At 39.1% G+C, this 23103-nt stretch overlaps 1 protein-coding gene across 4 annotated transcripts in view; it reads right to left on the bottom strand.

Moving 5' to 3' along the window:
• LOC133123932 (nck-associated protein 1) overlaps positions 1–22786 on the bottom strand; it is a 48649-nt gene extending 25863 nt beyond the window's left edge. For 2 of the 4 annotated variants that reach the window (XM_061234659.1, XM_061234660.1), the window contains exons 1-3: positions 22482–22786; positions 6278–6295; positions 4691–4801 (exon numbers count right to left, since the gene is read on the bottom strand). In XM_061234659.1, the coding sequence (XP_061090643.1) occupies positions 4691–4801; positions 6278–6295; positions 22482–22589 (237 nt within the window). In that variant the 5' untranslated portion in view covers positions 22590–22786. The remainder of the gene's footprint in view (positions 1–4690; positions 4802–6277; positions 6296–22481) is intronic. The other 2 variants (XM_061234661.1, XM_061234663.1) reach the window with 1 other exon arrangement.
• Positions 22787–23103: the final 317 nt, after the last annotated feature.

The following is a 23103-nucleotide window of genomic DNA, read 5'->3' as shown; positions in this document are numbered from 1 at the left end:
AACACGATGAGCCCTAGTATGAGCCTCTCTGACCAGTGATAAAATACGTTCCCCCATCCCCCAACTTCAGCTCATTAAAGAGCCGACTATGGACATGTTATTGAAGTGATGACTAAAAAGCATCTTAGCTAATGACATTACGTTGCCAGGGTTTAGTTTTATAGGTGTATAGGATTGCATGAAACACAGCATTTTTTTTACCTGTGAAACAAAACCACAGCATCTTCAATACACACGCTGAGACTGTTGCGCTTTGGCAAAAACCATTCTTGAGATCTCATGCCAAAAAAGGTTGACGTTTAACAACAAAACATGTATTATATGTCTAAATGGACAAGAAATTTCTCCTCTGAGTGAATATTTCTGAGGAAGATGGTGAAAACACCGTTGACTCCAACAGAGGGCATTTTAAGTGACATGACTCAATTTAATATTTCGGAGTATCTAAATACATTCTCAAAGTATTTTATTATTATTCAGTATGCTTATAAATAAGGAGCCAGCCGGCTTTTGAACAATAAATAGCATGCAAAATTGTGGAATGTGTTTGACTTGTTGATGGGGTTTGGGTATTTGTCAAAAATTTTAATTAATGGAACTCAATAAATATATTAGTATACAAGATGGTATTATTGCGATTATTGTATTTTTTATGACCTTCTCGACCTGTCGCTGTCTGAGGAGAGCTGCAAGGAGGAGGTTGAAACTTTGTGTAAAAAAATTTTTTTTTCAGGATATAAAGTGTTGTATAGTTCAGTAAGCAAAATTCAGTATTTTACACCTCATAAGACCCATAATATCATTTAGTTTCTATGTGTCTTTTTAGAGTCTCCAAATGTCCTTTTTGGAAAACTGCCTAGACTTAGATTAGAAAGTAAAATGCAAAAATGCAAACACCAAAACCTTTCAGAAGAGACCAGAATTATACCTGTCGTCAAAAGGGTACAGAACAGTAACCATATTATTTTGGGTATGCCATTTTCAAGTGTCTATCCATATAAGGATAGGGAGTAAAGAACCATAGCCTACCCATACCAATATTTCAGACGTTAAAATCTGTTTCAAATCCTTTGCAATCAATGACTGCCTGAATTCTACAACCAATAGACATGCTCAGCCAGGCCTGTACTGTAGGCCTCTTCAGCTCCTGCTGGTTTCCAGGGCCATTTGTCTTCAATCTGGATGTCAGCAAGTGAAATGCATGCTCAATTGGATTGAGATCAGGGGATTGACTCGGCCAGTCAAGGACATTCACCTTTTGGACCCTAATAAAAATTGGCTGTATGTTTAGGATCATTGTCAAACTGCATGATGAAGTGATGTCCAATTAGTTTTGATGCTTTGATTTGCTTCGATCTGAGCAGACAAGATTTCTGTATACTTCGGCATTCATACTGCTGCTGCCGTCAGCAGTGATCAGTGATGAGCCAGCATCTGCGGCAACCATACATGCCCAAACTATAAGCCTAATCCCCCAAACACCATGTTTCTCAGATGGGGGGGGGGGCTTTGGTTCTTGGGCAGTTCATTTTAGCCTCCACACTTTGCTCTTTCCATCAATCTGATACAGGGGTTCATCTTTGTCTCATCTGTCCATAACACTTTGTTCCAGAACTTTTAATGTATGTTTTTTGCAAACTGTAACTACCAATTATTTTCTTGAGGCTTGCATCCTTTTAAAAAAAGCTTTAAACCCCCACAAGGGTTATGCTGACATAGTCTTCTCTTGATGGTTGACTTTGACACATCCACGCCTACATCCTGGAGAGTATTCTTGATCTGATGAACAGTTACAAAGTGATTTCTTTCACCATTGAACTACACTGGTCTTCCATGGTCTACCAGGTCATTTGCTATTGAGGAGCTCACCAGTGCATTCTTGCTTCTTAACAATGTACCAAACAGTTGATTTTGGCACACGTACTTAGGGGCGACAATGGCTCAGTCAGAGGGCCTGCCCTGGGTGTGTCGAAGTGTCTCTGAGCAAGACACCTAACCCACAATTGCTCCTGACGAGCTGGTTGGTGGCTCACAAGTGTGTTTGTGTGAATGGGTGAATGAGAAGCATCAAATGTACAGCGCTTTGGATAAAGGCGCTATATACATGCCAACCATTTGGCTATGTCTCGGGTTGATATTTCAGCCTAAAGCTGGCCGGGTTTACTGGCATTGACACTTCCTTGGTACTTGTGTTGAGAGACACGAAATGCTAATGTCCCTCCTAGAATCAACTCTGGACCTTTTGCTAGCTTGTTTATGCATGAACAGGCTCATTTGAGCAGCCAATTATCCAATAACTTTTGGTCCCTATGTATAACAACGGCTAGAATTCCTAATAAGTATATAAAAACCCTCAAATTAATGCTAAAAGTACTGCATTTTAACCAGATTGTGATTGTTTTATTTCAATTGTTTGTTTGCTGGAGTACAGAGCGAAAACAACACAAAAATTTGTCACTGTCAAAACACTTTTGGATTGCACTGTATATACATTGCAGTCCATATATACAGTATATATGTATATATGGGCAATATCCATATCGGGTGATCCTTGTGGGAACTGCATCCCTTTTGTACATAGTCCAGCCATTTTAGGAGACTAAAAGTAATTGGGCAGTTGGCTTCTCAGCTGTTTCTTTTTAGGCTGGTGCATGTATTCACTTCCTTAGAGCATGAATAAGAAAGCTCTCAGTATCTAGTCTTGATTCTAGGCATTTGATTGGCTTTGGAGTCTGTTAATGGTTTCTGTCAACATGACGACCAGAGTTGTGCCAATGACAACATGGTTATCCTTGGCTTTTTGGAGGGCTTAGGTGCTGCGGCACTGGGAAAAGCTGGGGGGGACTTTTGGTTTCATTTTTCACATCATTTTGGACCATAATCATTACCATATAAAAAAGGACATCAGATTTGGATTAACAAGATGCTTGATTTGAAATAATTGTATGTACTGTATAATATGAACAAAACTTAAAGGCAGATGTCACAGCCTTCTTTAGAGCGTTTGAGACTCCAGTGTCAGTTGGCCCAGTAAAACCTCCTGACCGGCTTTGTGTAAACTATTTGTAATTGTAAAAACGGCGCAGAGCGCATAAGCGGGTTTAAGCGCAGACTACTTTAGCCTCTAGGTTGGACCTTACTCTACAGATACTCTCTGGCTCTAAATGTTAGTTAAAGAATTTATAGCAGCAATGATGACAATCATTTTTTAAGTGATGCCGAGGGTTACATGTTTCAACCCGAATTTATGGCTGAGGAGCTTCAACTTGTCGAAGCTGTATCAGTTGCAAGTGAGACGAGGGAACGGGTAAATGCCTAGCCTGGCACTTCATATGCAAGTTATCGTTTCCAATGTTCAGTGTTCAAATTGAAAAACAATTATTTCACACTAACATTTGTAAGAAATGTAGTAGTATTAAATATGTCATTTGCAAACAGTTGGTTGAATAAATTCATCCAGGCATATTTACTACTGAAGCTACTACCGGCTTAATTCTAGTCATGCTGACTTCATGTACAAACAAATATAACTTCCACGTTTTAAACTCCTGAGGAATGTAGATTATGATTACGGTTGCTTATTGTCTGTCCCAGTTTGACCAAAAACCATTAACGATGTTCGGAAGAGCACCTGAAGCTGTTCAAAACTATTTTTAAAACAGTTTTGAGTCAGAATGCCAAAACATTTGTCAGGCATGACCTTCCCCTGTGAAAAATGTTTCCTGTCCATGATGTTATTCATTTCTATAAATAATTCAATTTTGTATATAATGACAGATTCTAGTATTTTACATATTTTTCAAATGCTCCATACCCCTTGCATAATTTTGGCCACATTTTGTGCCCCTAATGTCTCCCCAATTCAAAGTCAAGACAAAGTTACTGCCAAGAAGGACACCAAAAACCACAGAAACATAGCAAAACTCAAAGCGTTTATAATAAAAAAAGAATGATCAGGTGATTATAATCAGCAAACTTAGCTTTTGCTAAGTGGCAGTAACACTAATTCAATTAAAAGCCTTGTCCTAGCGAGGTCATATTTCATAGGTAATAGGTAATATGTCACAGGACCAAATACAACCAACAATTTATCCAGAATCCCTTTTGCACTGACATTTACATTAGCATTAATGTTAGGTGGCACTTAATAATGGAGGCAACTTAAGTGATAAACATTATTTTGTTTACTTGTGCTGTCATAAGGTAGACCCAAAAACAAAAGGAAAAAAAAAACCCCAACAGAGGGGTTGACAAAATTCTCTGTTGCAGTTACGGTTAACCTTGGCCACGAGAGAACAGGAAAGGTTCCCGAACATTCACATTTCCTGTTTCAATCTGCCTTCAGAGTATCCATGTGGCCAAAGCTTTGAAAAACATAAGAACAAGCTTCTCCCTGTCCTCCTTCTCTAGAGAATACTGCAAATGCAACAGGGCTGGTCTTACATGTCAGGGTGTGTCCTGGAATGGCATTAGTCATCTTTGTCTGAGCTCTGAAATCAAAGCCCTTTGCCACAGAGTAACAGACCCAGAGGGCACTCATTAGAGGGCACCTAACCATATTCTGGCTTTCCCAAAGTAGGAATCAATTTCGTTGTTGATTTTCAGGCCCAGCCAGTGTAGGCCTTTATTTTGTGCTAGCATGCAATTAAAAAAATTTAAACCACAGTATTATTTAAATAGCAGCACTTACGTTGTTATTTCGTGTTTCCACAGCTGGGAATTTTCGGACAATAAACTTTACTGCCGATTCCAGGTTTTTGTCTATAAGGTAGGATGGCTTTGCTTTTGGGTCCCCACATGCCTACAACAGAAATGGAAGAGAACAAACAGAAAACCGATAAAACACAACAGTTAGACAAAAGGCTTAAAAAAAAAATTAATTATAAAAACAGTATACAATTCCCAGCCAGAGGTGAAAAACATTTTTATTGAACAGGTGATTGAATGAGGAGGTAGTGTGTGCAGGGGTTTGCTCACAGCTGGAAAATGTAATGACAGAGAGGCAGAGGAGGGGAGAGAAAGATGGATAGAGGCAGTAAGAGAGAGAAAGACAGAAACACAGATGAGAAAGATGGGTAGAGGCAGCAAAAGGGACAGATAAAGATAGAGAAAGGACAGAGATGGAGTGAGAGAAAGAAAGAGCGAGGGTCCCCTACGGAGAAGGTACTCTATGGGAAATTTCAAAGCAGTTAGTGCCACACAGCAGGGCTTGAACAGACTCAATCCTACAAGAAGAAAAGGTGTTTATTGTGATGGCACTCATTACATGGTCAATGTCTGACAGATTTTAGGAGCTGGAAAGTAAGCAGATGTGCATTTGAGGTAGGGCGGTGTATGGTCACATGGTTCACAGGATGCCTTGCATGCAAATGCTGTACCTAACAAGAATGATAATAATAGTAATCAGAAAAGTTCACACGACAACTATTAATCACATTGTATTATACGAGGTAGGGTACAAAAGAAACTGCAGACAACACCTTACAATTCAAATGCATAACCTTGATACATATTTGCCAAAGATGGCCAAGACAGAGTCTTCATGTGATCAAGGCCGATGTAAAAAAACAGAACATGGTGACATACTGGATGTCTGCCATGCAGCAATTGCTTTCATTTTGCATAATAGCACTTGACAACTTGGAACTGCAAATTGAAAAGCATCTCTTTCCATAATACAAGTCCACCATATTCCACCCAGCGCTAATAAATTATGTCGGCTCATTTAGTCTTGTATTTGATTAAACCTCAGTGTACTTTATTCTTAACATAGAGTAATAAGAGTAAGAAAGTGTGAATTTTCTCCCCTCCTTCTCAACATTGTCAACTGACTAAAGAATTTGAAATTGAAAACCAATCTGGCACTGTTCACTGTACATCAAAACAGAAAAATTCCGACTGTCACTTATTTCATCTTCTTGAAATACAAGGCGAATGGCATGCGATTACCCAATATCTAGTCCTGCATCACACAATAGAACACGTGCTACCATGAAAGGAAAAAACAAAAACAAATGCGGAAGACCTCCTAAATTTTTCAATGCTCAGCAATAAGCGCCAATAAGCAGCAGCTGTCCATTGATAGCATTCTTGGAGTAGACAGAAAAATCTCAGATGAGGTCATTTTTTTCCCGCTCCAAAGATCTTTTCCTAGGACTCTGCTGCAGTGTTGTGAGTTAAATACAGGAAGGTCATGGAGCATGAGACTGGTCAAAGAGCAGGAGGGGAAGGGGGGGGGGAGGGTTGAAATTTGGGGAAGGTGAAAAGCTGTGCAAACCTTCCAAACTTGTCCTTGCTGGGGGAAGCGTTGTAACAGAAAAGAGAGAAAATTGCATGTAAAACACAGGTTGCCAATATCTAACATGCATATCTACTTACTGACAAATAGCTTTGGGAACTGCTGCCAGTTTTTAAAAAAATGTTTTATTGCTGATTAGCGGTCAACTGCATAATATTTTCCTGAGAGAGGAAATTAAATGTTGCTCTGTGCAAGTGATCTTAGTGATAGATTTAACACGTTGGCTGTACAGCATTGTTCCCACAGCTAATTTAAGCCAAGACACCTCCAGGGGCAGGGTGCACTGTAGACTACATACTGTAGGATATCAGTCCACTTTTGAGCAGAGGAGCAGGAAGTGTGCAATTAGTAAAAGGAACAGTAACATGCAAGCAAGGAACTCAACAAAGTCCCTCCGATCGAGGGTGACGCATTTCAAAAACACCTACAAAGAAAAAACAAGGGAACAAGGGAAACATAAAATACCACAAAACAGAACACCCTCACAAAAATCTGATACACCACAAATAGTTTCATGCCCCCACCCTGATTGGAGGCATATTAGGCTAATTGGTGCCAGCAGATATCTGCCAGCCTACTAGCCCTGCCAAGTAAAATGACTTTTTCACACAAAAACAAATCTCTTGATAAAGTATACAAATACAATCTATTTAAAGGTACAATAGGTAATTTCAGACTCCTAACCATCAAGAGATGAACTGCATCAACAAACACCCTCAAACCACAACGCAAAGGAAAGCTGAAAGTGACAAACAGCGACAGAGCCTGCCGTCTTTTGTAGCGCTCAAGTAAGAAAATGTTCAGGTGACTTGATGCTGAATTTATGAAATGCTCACTTTGTTGTACGACACAATACTATTCATAATTTTGTCTTTTTGAAGTTTTAACTTTAGCTAACCAAGCAATGAGCAAGTAAGTTATTTGACCATCTTACTAAGACATGATAAGTCTACCACAAACGATGCAAATCTAAATGAACGTTTTAGACAAATATATCCTAGGTCTAGCTAAACACAACCCAGGATTTGTTGCTACGCACACAACACACAGGTCTCGTTGTTGTTATAGTTGGCTGTGGCAATTAGAACTAATGAGCTTGAATTATTGTCCAGTTGTACAATGTTTTGGTACAGAGTGTTGGCCTGTCAACTATAGATTTTAAAACCTATAAACACAGGCAGAGGGTGAGTCAACATGTCAGGGAGCATTTTTCAATGTTAGGAAGGGACTAACAATGGTAACAATCTTAACACAAAAATCTTACCTATTGTACCTTTAATCCATTTATTTAACTTGACGTCATTCAACATGCAGTCCTACTAATCAAATTCAAATTATACCAGACTACCAATGGTACTGGAAACATAAGTACTTAAATCATATAAATGCAGTCCACTTACATCCGAGAACTGAACATGAGTGTCATAACGTAACTATAATCCCCAAACACAACTCCCAAGATATTTCAAATACAAGCGTGCAGCCTAACAGCCTATTTTGTTAGTGTTAGGGATGAGCATTTTGAACATACATAGAGCTCAAGTATTCAACAGCAAAATTATGTGAAACTAGAAAAAACATTATTATTTTATTGAATATATTTTACATAATACATCTATTTTTACAAACACTTTACTGCATAATGTGCCTCACTTGTAATTGACATTCCAGTCTGACACATTTCACACTTCAAAACAGAATTGCAGGCCAACAGCTGTAAATGAAGCTTGTAGCCACACAGAGCAAAAATATTGCAAAATTAGGTTGCTAAAGTTTGCTAAAACAGATTACCCAATTCTAGTTAGTCAAATAATGACATATTCAGATGGCTGCTCCATTGGCTGTTCCCTTGCATCAACTGGCAGTGCTGAAATCCAAAACGCCTGTGGAAGGCTGATCATCCACACCAAGGTAGCAGATCCAAGCAGTGGGAATACTTCAGTTTGTTTCATTGGGCTAACTGTGCATTAGTTACTCCCAATGAAGCAACAGTTGCCCACAGGGTACTAGTTGTTGTCCAGGGAGAAAATCTCCTTCCTCCAACTGCCACTCCACTGTACTACTCTGTACCGGGTAGTGTGAAAGTTAGGAGTGGAATGAAGATTCACCAATCCACTTGACTGTTTGATTCTCAGTTGGTTTAGCTTTTTGTTCCGGTTGCATAAAGGGAAAAAAAGTTCATTTTATGAATTTTATTGAAATCTGAAATACTTTGGCTAAACATCAACAATAAAGAACATCTATTGCGAAGCACATTCTTGAACAATCGCAATGCTTAGGAAATCCTGAGGACTACAAAGAAGTCCTATACACTTCAGCAGATATCCAAAATTAATATAATGACTAGACAAATATGTATGCTCTAAGGCTGAAGTGAAGGCCCAAACCACAAGCCGAATATTTATGAACTTTGTGCCGCAAAAGACCGTAAACCGTTACATATTTACTGTAGGGGATAAAAATTAGTTACTGGCTGATCATTTTTCACAGTATTTGAATGTTTAAAATTAAGTGAAGATGAAAGGCTTAGTTAATTGGACACATTTTTTTAAATCACATCATTACCATGGCAGTTTAACTAAACTCATCAGAAATCTCTGAATGCTGCATTAATATAGCACTTTTATCCAAAGCGCTTTACAATTCATGCCTCTCATTCACACCAACAGTGTTTGGCTGCCATGCAATGTACCAATCAGTTAGTCAGGAGCAATCGGGGGTGAAGGGTCTTGCTCAGGGCAAAAAATGCCTCATTTCAGAGGTTGTCTTCCAAATGCCAGACAACCTCTCCTACCTCCAGAGCTAATGTCCCAACAAAGTCTATACTATAGCTTATGGTTACCCTTGGTTCTATGAATGTAAACAACAAACTGGCTCCATTTAGGAATTGGCTTTAAGCCAATTAAGCCAACTGAATAAAACTCCTGGCCAATGTCCTACAAAATCATCTGCCCTGTAAATGGGCAATTTAAGCCCAGGAGTAACATTTTATACCACAGCAGGGAAAGCCCAACAATTCTCTCAAGGCACAGGGTGCTGGAAGATCTTACATAAACATAGGAAGATGCACAAAAGCATGCACATTGAGACGGGTCCAGCCAGTTGCCACTTCCTTCCACCCAAATCTACCGGCTGGGGTGCAGTTACTGCACCAGAACACAGCAACTGAAACAAGTGGTGCCAGGAGACACCACAGCTGCCCAGAGTAAGCACTATTGGTGCCTTGAACAGATATTGAGCAGACAGAAAATGAGGATAAACCATTATTTATAAAGCAACTATTTATATGGACAGTTAAAAATGAATAAGTAGCATATTCTGGGCCGTTAAAGCAGGAGAACTCATGAGTTCTGTGCTCATTTGAATACTTCAGCCAAGCCCAGCTGAGCATTCGTGCATGTACAGAGTAACTGCCCTGTGATCCACTGTGGGACCTTCTGACATTGAAAATGAGAATAAGGTCAACATAGTCTTTTCATTTCCTCCAGAGATACCCTCCCTACAAGTCTGTATCTGAGGCCCCGTCTAACAAAAGTGAAGCCTTCCCCAGTGTCTCGAGTACTCACCACATGACACTAACACTCACAGAAGGCCAGAAAAGCTTTAATAATGCAGAATAGTTGAGGCTGTAAAGAAAATATACTATCTATGGGTGTGTTGAGTGAAAGGATGCATTTAGCAGAAACATGGACTGGATTCTAAAATACTCACTTCCTTTCATCCTCCCAAAAAATAATAGCTTCCTTTAGATTGTCAGGCAATGGCATGAGATGGAAGTGATTCATATAACTTCAGTTAGACCACAAAGTTAAAGAGGAAGAGTGTGCATAGATTAAGGGTTCGTTTTAGCGAAGATTCCACCACGTAATTAACCTGTTTAATGAAGATGAACTTGTTTCCATATAGACTTCCCCTACAACCATTAAAATAGTTGTGTGAGTGAAACACTGGAGGGATTAGCTTGCTCCACAGCTTGTCCACTAATTGTAAGTTTCCTAGACAGCCTGCAACTACAAAAAAATACTTCCCATTTCATTGGGTCACTTTCAGAGCATGTTCTTCCAGCTGCATGAACAGTAAAACACTGAACGTCAACCAAAATAACTGAATTTAGAGGATGTCACATGCAAAATGGCAGATGACATAGCCAAGATACTATTAACAGAATTTTATCGTTCAGCAGTGTGAATGCTCACATCATTATCATTATTGTTATACACAGCCCTCCAAAAGTATTGGAACAGCAAGGCCACATCCGTTGTTTGTGCAGTACACTGAATCCATTTCGGGTTGAGATAAAAAGATTAACATGAGACAAGAGTTCAGAATTTCAGCTTTTATTTCCTGGTATTTACACCTAGATGTGTTGAACTACATAGAATATAGCACCTTTGGCATTAGACCACCCAATTTTTAGGTGAGCAAAGGTATTGGAACAGAGAGCATTTAAATGAATGAAGGTAAATAACACTTAATATTTGGTAGCATGGGATATCGCTTGCAATAACTGCATCAAGCCTGCAACCCACTGACATTACCAAACTGTTGCATTCTTCTTTTGTAATGCTTTACCAGGCTTTTACTGTAGCCTCTTTCAGTTGTTGTTTGTTCTGAGGGGGTTTTCCCTTTAATCTCCTCCTCAGGAGGTGTCTAAAACCTTCCACTTCTTCTCCCTAATGAAGTCCTTTGTTGTGTTGGCAGTGTGTTTTGGGTCAGTCTTACTGCATGAAGTTCCCCCCCCAATTAGTTTAGGCGCATTTCTCCGTAAGTTGACAGACAGAGCCATGACACTTCCTCCACCGTGCTTCACAGATGAGCTTGTATTTTGGATCATGAGCAGATCCCTTCTTTCTCAACACTTTGGCCTTTCCATCACTTTGGTAGAGGTTAACCTTGGTCTCATCAGTCCATAAAACTCTGTTCCAGAACTTTTGGGCTCATCTCTGTACTTCTTTGAAAATTGTAATGTCGCCTTCCTATTCTTACTACTAATGAGTGGCTTGCTTCTTGTGATATAGCCTCTATATTGCTGATCACAAAGTCTTTTCTGAACAGTTCATTGAGATGCCTTCACCCCTGCCCTGTGTTTGTGATGTCACTGACTGATGTTTTGGGTTTTTTATTCACAGCTCTCACAATGTTTCTGTCGTCAACAGTTGTTTTCCTTGGTCGACCTGTACGATGTTTGTGGCACAGTATGCCAGCAGTTTCTTTCTTTTTCAGGACATTCCAAGTTGTAGTACAAGCTGTCCCCAATGCTTGTGTAATGGCTTTGATTGATTTCCCCTCTTTTCTAAGCAACATGGCTTGCTTTTCTCCCAAAGACACTATGGCCTTCATGTTGGTTTATCTTTTCTAACACAAATGCAGTCTTCACAGGCAAAACCCATGGCTAAATCTAAGAGTAGACATTCAGAACTATTTATTGTTTAACCAATCAATCTAAGAGGACAGACCTGGGCAACAAGAAACCTGCCAGTCACATGTTCCAATATTTTTGCTCTCCAAACGATTGGGTGGTCTAATACGTAAGGGTGATATGTTCTACGAGGTGTGGCTGAATAAGTCCAGTCAGGTGTTTGAAATTGGTGTCAGTGACATCATTTTCTTCAATGTGCATTAACAATGTTGGGAACATGTAGTGGCTGGGGTTGGGCTGTCTGAGTCGTGCAAGTGACAGCTTCAGTGACTTTTGGAAATCAAGAACGTGTTTACAATTTCTGAAAACATTGTTGTGCTGTCCTCTCAATTTCGATGAAAAAATATCTGCCAGATAAGACAGTGGAAGAAGCCACTAATCAGTGAACAAAAATTGGCAAGACTTCTTGAGGAGAAAAGTTCATTTCTCAGTTCATCCACTCTGGTAAGCACTTTGCCTTTGGAGAGCCAGCACACACTTGAAACAGTAAGTGCGTATTTTCCACCCTTATAGCAGCTGATGAGAGATGGTTGTTGAGTATGCTGCCTTTAATAAGGTTCACAATACGGATAACTTCTTTCAGTACTTGTCAAGATCAGGAGGTATTCCTTTGCATGCCAAAGCCTCTCTATGAATGAAACAATGATCCCACACGATGCCCTTGCCAGCTGCCTCCTAGATTGTTTTCAGAACTCTACTCTCCCAGCCCGTCATACCTGCCCTGTCACTCATTTTATCTTTATAATTGCCCCATTCCAGCGCACACTTTGTAATGTACTTATTCAATGTATCAAATATTTATGCACCTGTGGTACTAGTAGGAATAGTCAAACAACATAGGCCTAACCTCCACAAAGTGCACCACAAATGATTTTTTCCCACACGTAACTCACGCAAACTAATAAAGTTGTGCAATCAGAAACATCTGTGCTCTCATTGAGCTGCCTTTAGTCATGAAATAAGCTGCTCCTCAAGGTCTGAGATCATGAATTCTTCAGGAAACAGTGTTGTCACGCAGGGTGATGCATTCATTTTTCGGCTGACTTTTCGTCAATGATTGTACTAACCATGTCTATCGCGGCATACAGGACTAATTTTTCTGCAGTAGTATGGGATAGTTTCTCCACAGCTACACGGTAAGAAACCATATAGGATGCAAGCAGTGCTTTGTAATTTAACGTTCTACAAAGAACGATTCCATCTCCTGTGCTTTCCTTTTAAAGAAATCCAATGATTTGAAAGCCAGCTCGCGATGATGCGTTTCCAAATGCCTTTTTACCGTTTGGTTGGTTTTAAACTCTCATTTGCGAGTCTCTCATTGTATACAACACACATAGGCCATGCTTCCTGGTTTGCATTGGAACAATTAACAACAACAAAAATAGTCTTTGTATGACCTGGCCCCTGATTTAATCTTCAGGCTCTCGTCTTGAAAGCTTAAATGTATATTTGTGGCAAAAACTGAAACGACCCCCAAGTAAAACCATAAGCACAGAATATCATTTGGTCCACATGCAGTTTTTTCTCAAATGGGAGGACTATTTGTGTGGGGGTGTTGGTCTTACAGGTGGGGAAAACATTGATACAGCATAGTATTGTGATACTTTTTTCTGTGATACTTGCCGCCACTGTATCAATATTTTATCTAAATATATATTTTATAACGCCCGTTATTTTTGTAATGATTTTAGTAGAGGGCGCAAATTGTAATCCCAAACAGGGCAATACAAATTTACCTCTATTTTAATAGTAAAACTTTGCAAATCGAAACAGTCAGCCTAAAACTTAAATTGTCTTGTTGTGGTAAATAACCATAGCTTCTGTAGTTGTATCCACTAACAAGTGTTGGTATGCAATAAGTAGTAACAGTGGCCTACTTGGGTACAAATGTGCACAGGGAACTTTAGTTCTGTGGAATTGATATGTCAGAAAGTTGTTTTCAAAAGTTTTGCTTTCAGTTCCTAAATGTCTCATTGGAATAAACAATGGGTTTCTCAGCAGTGAAGCTAATTATATTTAATAGGTTTCCTCTTATTTCTGTCAAACGGAGGCCATTCAGTTCAAGATGGTTAGATATGATTTATTTGGGTTAGATTTCCATAGCACTGTTATGGGTTTAACTTACAGTAAGTTCAGTGGTATACGAGGTGAAGGGCCTGACCTGTTTGCCTGTGAATGTTTTATTTTCTCATTTAGCAACATGCCTCAGTCTCCCAGTCCTTTTGCCCCCAAAAATAACTGTATTGAATCAGAATAGAGGCAAACTCTATGCACTTTGTTTTACATTGCTTCATCTCAGTTGTGTAAACTTATGAGAAACTGACACCACTTATCGTGGAATCATGTATAAAACATACCATTTAATAAAATCTGAGAACCCGGTGCAATCAGAGATGTAAAAGTTGTACATTTTTACAATTACTTTTTCACTCTTTCCATACTATATTAAAATAATAGCATTTACTTTAGATTCCTTTAGTATGTCATTTATAAATTTGAGAGCTGGAATGGCAGCTAAATTGCAGGTTAAAAAGCACTATTTTGCTTTTGATAATCATTGTAATTAAAATAAATTTTATTCCACTGAAGAATATTTAAAGTATTCCAGCAATTTCATGAATAGCCTTATCAAAAGCACAGTTTTTGTAAATTTTAATACATTTCATCTCTGCTGGAGCCTGCCAGTTGCCTAGCAACATTAGTACCTACTTCACTTACTACTTCCAAGAAGTAGCAGTATGCACTAAAAATGTGATGAAACAAGCCTAACTTGCATTCACATGCACATGCTCATCTTGGAAATGTTGAAATGTCCATGGGAATGGCTGCACAAACTATGGAAACATAATGGAGTCAAGTGCGGGTGATTATGGTGTCTACATCTTGTGAAAGGACGTAGTTGCAGCACATAGTGCCGTGAGGTAGTATTTGCCCCCTTCCTGATTTCCTCTATTATTGCATACTTGTCGCACTGAATAGTTTTACATCTTTAAGAACAAAAGTAATTACACAAAGGGAACCTGAACAAACACAAAACAATTTTTTAAAATTATTATTCAATTTATTTAATGAAAAAAGTCAAACACCTATATCACCCAATAGCCCCCATTAACTTAACCGATTGCACGACCTTTAGCAGCAACAATTGCAACCGAACGATTCCTATGAATTCATATCAGTTTTTCACATCACTGTGGAGGAATTTTAGCCCACCTCTTTGCAAAACTGTTTTGATTCAGACAAACTTGTAGGTTTTTGAACATGAACTCCTTGTTTCAGGTCCTGCCACAGCATCTCTATTGGGTTCAACCAGAACATTTGACTTGGTCAGTTTTTCATTGCACTGTGCCTAGTGAAATATGAAATGGTCAGTGTTTTTCCTGGCTAAAAATCAGGCAAAGGACCAAAATCTGCGCTTCAACTTAATCTTAACTTAATCAAGATGGCTGCCCTGGAATTTTCTGTGGAGGAGAAACACACTCATTGCTGAAAAAACGGCTGTGGCTGCGTCCTTGAAAAAAGCCGAATGCTGCGGTGGTGAAAGACGTGTTGAACATTGTGAATATCGACAGGTACCCGAGAGGGCTGATTTGGGATTGAAAACGTCTAAGATTGGAGGCTGAAAGCACTTCAGACTGGAAGCTGAACGGTTTCTTGTTCCAGGCCTGCAGCGAAGCATTACCGGCCTGAGCTACAGGAACGGATTCTGCTGCAGGCACTTCTCTGACAGCCTGCTCCAAACTGCTCTCTTCACGTCACTTTCAGTGCCTGCTAAATCGTACCATGCTCTCCTGCCATTCCTACTGAAAAAGTCTTATTGAAGCCATCACTCATTCCTTATGACAACTGAAACTAGGTGCACCTATTTTTTCAAGAGAACACCACCATAGCCCTCACCCATCCTCAGCTGGTACACTGGTCAGCATAGGGTTTCACGGTAGCCCATGGTCCAGCAGGCCTAGAAACAACCCAGTTCCCTCAGAACCACATAGCAGCACAGTGATTCAGACTATGCCATGACTTATTGTAACAACAACAAAAACAACTTACAAAATGGAAAGATTTAAAGCAAACGAGCAAAACTGAGCCAAAATAAATTTGCGTAATCAAAAGCTTCCCTTTTCTGAATACCTAGCACAGGAAACAAATCCTCAGAATATGAATAACCACTTAAGTGAACAGTAAAGTTGGAGATTAAGAGCAAAAAGTGATTAAATGTTGAGATCAATGAGCGGGTAACATCATCTCTGGACTGTTCTGTTTGTTTGATGGTGGCACTCCTCCATTACATCACCATGACAGGAGGCAATTCTGATTTCATTCACACCAAGCATGAGACAATTAATTCACCAACTGCGTGTAAAAACTGTCCCACTGAATCCATCTCTGAAAGGGCAAATGGGAAACCACAAGGCCCCAAGCCGTTTATTACAATAAAATAATGTGCAAGGGGTGTTGCACATATTCATTTCAAACAGTGTGGAGACAAAGAAAACTCCTATCAATTCATGGACCGTAAAGTCATGCCTGATAATTGAAACTTCTCGGTGCCAAGCTTAAAATGAAATATGAAATCCAACAGGCTTTTATGCATTCCCAACAAGATATGACAAAGGAAAAACAATAGGCCAACATGAAGACATAATGATTATGAATCAATGGGGTTAGTCACACTATAGGCAAACATAGCCTGAAAGGTTCCACAGCCTGTTTCCAGTTGCTGCCTTGGAGAAAATGCAGTGCGTGAGAACAGACTGCATGCTTTCCACACAAAGAAGCGATTTTCAAAAAAGTAGCATTCCACTGCAGCCAATGACGTCTTACACACACAGCCCCCTGCGGCACAATCAGCATATAACTCCCAACTTTCTACAGCTCAAGTACCCAAATGCATTCAGAACATATCAAACTGCCCACAAGTGGTTTGGATACACACTTCTGGCTTGAGCCAGCACATCCCCTGTCAATATGTTGATTTGAATTTTTTGTTTGGGAGTACAGTTAAGCTATTGGTCACTTTAATAACAAAAATAAAATCATTTAAGATCGGTCCTCTGAAAGAACAACTGCTAAAAATCACAAGCTCTTTCTTGAAGCTGTACTATTGAAGCTGTACAAAAGAGTTCACTATAGCCTGCAAGCCTAATGCTGAGACCGTTCAAAGGTCTGGTTTAAAATCAGGTGGGATTGGGCTTCAGAAGAATCACAATTCAAAATAAACAAGCAAAAAGTGCTGGGCATGTTAATCAATGTAGTTCTATTGTATATAATTATTTTTTGACTGAACATGGAGCATTTGTTTCAGATTAAGCCAAGGGAGTTTACTTAGTCTTAGCTAAGGGGTTAATGAGACGCTAGAGTTCCATTCCATTCATTTTTACCGTCAGTCCATAGCACTGGATTCTTTCCGTCTCACGCATGCCAACAGGGTCACCTGTGATGCAGGTAACGCAAGACAGTAAGAGAACGTAAGTTTCACACTGTTCACGTTTCTCCAAAATAAGAGGCACCACCTCAAAAATTGAATATTAATTTTGTGTGTCAACTTCCTGTTTACATGTGGTCAAAATATCACTAATCTGAGGTGAGTATAGTTTTCTATTTAAAATTATATATATATATATATGATCTTTATGAAGTAGAGGAGAGAATTAAGTGTATTTTTATACTTTAGCTGCAGATCTATATTAAATGTGTAACATGGTGGTTGAATGTGACACTTGCCAGTTGTCTTTAGGCAGCAAAACATTTTTTTTATTATTCAGTCATTTAAATGCATTTTAAAACTTTTTTTTCAAAGCCTAAATTTCCCACGATAAAAGTGAATCCAAGCTGTCTGGGTGTGGTAATGAGAACTGTCAATTAGCTATGATTGACAGACCATTCCCCCACTTTCCACACATTGCTGCTTGTTACCATAGCTACCTCCATGATACGTGCACATCTTGGGAGACTGCATTTTCACAAGCTAGCCAACTTAGAATATCAACTATTGATAGCTAAGGTAAGAATGCTGACTTATCCAATAATAATTTTTGCTAGCTAGCTACAGTACAAGCCGCCCTTATGAAAGCAAACTACCTTGTTAACGTTATCAATAACGTCACATTATATCATTGCCTACCACCACACAAAAAATTCTAGAAATTGAAGAGATGCCATGATGCAGTGGATTTGATTTGACACGGAATGGCCGAGTAACCAACATGAGCACCACCTAGTAAACTAGTTTTATTCTTGCACATAATTTGAGATTTTAACTGAACTGAATTTGGTTGCTTGCCCTGGGAAAGTTTCATTAGTGAACCCTGCTCCAGAATTAATAACCATTTCAGGGCAGGAAAACAAATGAAATGCTAGATGAAAGCACAAATGCTAAAAGGACAAAAAAAAAATCTAACCAGTGTCTTTCAAAATGAAACTTTAGTCACACTGTTCCACATCAAGCCAAGCCCCAATTAAATATGTTTTTGAATCTCAGACAAGCCTAAAATCATTACATCGCACTCAAAGTTGCACAAAGTTGACACAATTCACAACTCAAATCCATGTCAGTTGACGCATGTCAAGAACTGTTGACATAGCATGCATGGAATTCCATTCTACCATCTTGGATCAATAGTTTACCATAATGCACTTTCACTAAAAAATAACTCAGGGAAACATTCTGTTAACTTCTAAATCTATAGATGGCCATTTGCTCTCAGAAACACCTATTTATTTAAAAAGAATTGAGATTATCCAGCAATCAATCCAGCAGGCCAGTTTAAAAATAAAGATCACCTATTGGGGCGAGATCCTATGTTGATGTTGTGGAGGCAGACCAGTACACAAGCTCATTAATGCAAATATCAAATCAGCCAATCACTGGAAGAAACAAAATGCATAAAAGCATGCAGACATGGTCAAAAAGTTCAGCTGCTGTTCAGACCAATTATCAGAATGGGGAAGAAATGTGATCCAAGTGACTTTGACCACGGAATGATTGTTGGTGCCAGGGTGGTTTGAGTATCTTATAAATGCCTGATCTCCTGGGATTTTCACACACAGCAGTCTCTAGAGTTTGCAGAGGATGGTGCAGAAAACAAAACATCCAGAGCAGCACTGAATGAGACAGGTCAGAGAATGGATAGATTCAAGCTGCCAGGAAGGTGACAGTAACTCAAAGAACCATGCAGAGGGATGCAGAAACACAAAACACTTCAAACCTTGGGTACAGCAGCAGAAGATCAAGAAGTAAAAAAAAAAAAAAGTCCTAATGACCTAATAATGTGATCACTGATAGTATATAAATTACATTACAAAAAGTATGAAAATAAGTTTAATTTTCTTGTCAGAAATGATTGTCCCTCTCAGAGGATATAAAGTAGGGATGGGTATTTTCAATATTTTAATGGTTTGGTTAACTGGCGACATTTAATTGATTAAGCAATTAAAAATGTTCTTACATTTTTTATTTTTAAACTCCCATAATAGGCTGTACAAGCATGTTCCAATAGGCTGCACTACAGCCAAAATGATACAAGTCAGTATAAGAACATGAATTAGATATGTTACTGCACAACAGGGACATCATTTCAAGAAAAAAAACATAAGCTACTTAATGAATGGTTGCACAAACGATAACATCACCGGTAATATTTCCAAACAGCAAATACTTCGAAGGCATGACACAGACATGGGGTGATTCCATGAAAATGGCAACTCTAAACGTCAATACAATGATATTCAGCAATAGGCTACTCACTGAACAACAGGTATTGTAACTACAGGACACTACCTGAGGAAGGGCACGGAACAACATAGGCTACCGGAAGACAGAGTTGCCTGCTAATACGCGACTGCGCTTTTTCCAAAGTGAGAAAAAGGAAGTTTGCGGTTTCCGACTGATTTTAAGAAATCTGGTTGCTCGTTTGCCAAGAAATGTAACAAGCAACCAGTTTTTCCACATTTATGGCTAATCTACTATTGTTCAAGTAGGTTTCTTCACAACCTCGATGTTCTGGCTCTAACAATTCCATGGAATCAAGAAAGCCTTTATTTAGCTTAACAAAATTAAGAGGCAACATGTCCTTAGTAATTATACAAGTGAGCTGCTGTGCAATATGCTCCTTTCTGTATCTCTATCGTTTTCCTTCACATAGAGATTTGTCGTGGTGCTTTTGGTGCTGAAATTCTATGACCCCACTCCTGTAGGCTACTCACAGCTCAAAACATAGACATACACTCACCAAGCACTTTATTAGGATTTTTACTTTATTACACCTACATATTCATGCAATTATCTAATGTGTGGCAGCAGTGCAATGCATACAATCATGTAGATACAGGTGAGGAGCTTCAGTTAATGTTCACATCAACCATCAGAAAAAATGTGATCTAAGTGACTGTGACTGTGGAATGAATGGTTGGTGGCAGACAGGGTGGTTTGAGTATCTCAGAAACTGCTGATTTTTACACACACTAGTCTCTAGAGTTGCAAAGAATGGTGCAAAAAACAACAAAAATCCGGTGAACAGCAGTTCTGCAGATAGAAACACCTTCTTGGAATGGCTAGACTGGTCAAAGCTAACAGGAAGGTGACAGTAACGCAAATAATCACACATTACAACAGTGGTATGCAGAAGAGCATCTCTGAACACACAACACATCATAAATCTAATTATGATAAGCTACAGCAGTAGAAGTTTAAAAAGTAAGTCTAATAAATACCTAATAAAGTGCTTGGAGAGTGTATAACAAAAATTATAATAATTATCGCGACTGCTGTAATGGAGGATTTTATTTGAAAAAAGCATTAATGAGTTAAGACGTTCGCCGTTTTGGTCAAGTGTCCATTTTGGTTCATCGATTAATAATGCCCATCCCTAGCATAAAGGATCACCGTAAATAACACCACATATCCCAAGCCCCTGAGGACAGTGACTGTGCCATTTCTTTCAGTAATGTGCAGCAGACAAAACATCACTGACGTGATACAATCGCTCATAGGAGGTTATGTGTTTATAATGCAGGTTATTCCTTTCCCAAATACTTCTAGCAGCTCATCTAAAATTAGCCTACCTTTTGCCAAGCAGAGAATTTACCTTTTCCCAGACTCAAATGTTCTGCTTTTCCCCTATGGAAATAGTTCACTGTCACTGTAAAGAACAGTTTCATTTCCTGCAGTTTACTGTTGCATTTTTTGATGACAAGACTGCCAAGATAAATAAATATGATTCCTCAGTTGACTGTTAACTCAATTGTTAGGACTTTACTTTTAAATCCACATTGCAAACTTAACTCAAATTAACACAACCTCCACTGTCCACACGTAAAATGTGCAACCAGGAGCATGGATGAGTTCTACAGCATATTATGTTGAAACTATTCAAAATAGTTAGAAAGGGTTAAGATCCTAAACACAGAGCTGGAAGCCGCATATCCACAGCTGAAAGCCTCTACAAATCAACCCAATGGCCACGGACAAGTTAGGAATGATGAATTCTGTAATCCTCTGTATGCCTTTTCCCAATCTTGTCTCTAATGGTGTTCAGTTGAGCTAGCAAGCTTACAGCAAATAGTTGGCATTAACTTACTAAGTGCATTACACTAGCAGCAACCTATTGTGGTAACTTCCACAACAGCATTTCCCTCAGCTGTAGTTGGGCTTCTAAATTTTAAATTCTCATTCTCAAGCTTATATAGACTAACATAGTTATAGTAAGCTATACCAATCTGTAATGGTTAAATTGGGCCTTTAGTTATGGGCTACACTTTAAAAAGGAATTAATTGTGGTTTACACTGCAATAAAATGATGCTTATGTTGGATGATTTGGTTGGTCGGTCTCCTGTCACCTTGTGGATGGTTCAAAAATAGGTAAATCCCAGTCCTAGTTCAAAATGCATGCCTTAAACTAAACAGTAAGCCGTATATGGAGCAGGATATCTCGTTTTCTTTCGAGGAGCAATTGTTCTGTGGAAAACTAACAATTTGGTAGCAAATTTGTGGACCCTGGACCCAACGTCAGAATAACATCAAAATAATAGCATTTAAGCTCATGATCAATAAACGACTGATGTTGGGTCAGCGACTTGCAATTTCTACACCATTTCCTGCCCAATTACGCGCATTTAATAAAAGGGATGAGATACAACAATCAGTCACTAACTGAAACGACGTGACGTGAGAATGTAATTTAAAAACTCAGTGTTGGTCACTTTGTTAGCTATGATTAGCTAGCCAGACATACCAGAGTTAATAAAAAACAATGCCGAAAAAATAGTATTGGGTCATTATAAAGGGAGATCAAAAGGCAACAAATAAATAACAGTTACAACATAAAATCGGAATAACTAGCTAACAATCGTTATAATATTGTTTCTATCTGCTCATGTTACATCGGTGTTAGCCACCCAACGTTGTTTTGCAGCAACAATCACACATCAATAAAGCCTTAATTGTTACGCTCATGTCGTGATCAACTGCGACCAGCAGGTGAGCTTACATAAATTCAGTTTCAAAGGGATATTCTAGTATGCATTCATTGATGTTAGTATCATTTTCAAAGTAGTAAGCGCGCTAGTTAGCAAGTTAGCTAGCTAGCTACATGCCATTTGGGGCCTTGATTGAATTCCTTCTCATTCCTACGCTGTGCAGAGTCATGTTTCAAATCCACGGGCAGTTATGGCTTCCACATTAAAAAGCAAAGCAGACCCAGCAAGCATTTTCATTTCAGCGCGCATTATGAAATAAAATAGTATGCACTTCCATCATACTGTACCTTTTTGATGTTATAGATGCGGGTCAGCATCCCGATTCCCCTGTCATTTAGGATGGTCAGTTTCTCCGCCAGCTTTTGCTGGCTCGGTTGCAGCACTCCTCGCGACATGCTGCCTCTTTAGTGTTATACAAATCTATACAAGCCGTAAAATTACCCTATGTAGTATTTTCACCCCAATAATATAACCCTTAACGTTATGTTTTAGTGTTGTAATTTGCCCATATTACGGGTAAACAACGACGCTGAACCCCCGCACACAGCTATATCGTCCCCGTTTTCTCTAGGTGTTGCCCTGACTCCCAGAACGAGGCCGTTTCCTGCAACACCGACGCATGTCACGTGGCACGAACACCCACTAATATTTCCGCATTGTATCCTGATTTGTAGTTTGTAGCTGGCCGTTTACGTGATTCATACTTTAGTATACATGACAAGACTCACATCGTTCAACAAACCTTACAAAAATGCTGTATGTTTCAACCGAAAGAGTCAGGAGAGTTAGATGAACTGGATAATGGTCATCTATACTTCACCTGTAAGGGCAGGGATCATCAACTTTCAGTTGCTGTAGGCACATTATTGGTTTGGAATCTGTTTGGAATCTGACGATCTGATGATTTTT

Source organism: Conger conger, chromosome 3 (assembly GCF_963514075.1).
Source record: "Conger conger chromosome 3, fConCon1.1, whole genome shotgun sequence".
NCBI classification, from domain to species: Eukaryota; Metazoa; Chordata; class Actinopteri; order Anguilliformes; family Congridae; genus Conger; species Conger conger.
The sequence above is the reverse complement of the archived record's forward strand: the minus strand, read 5'-3'. Positions and strand labels throughout refer to the sequence as shown.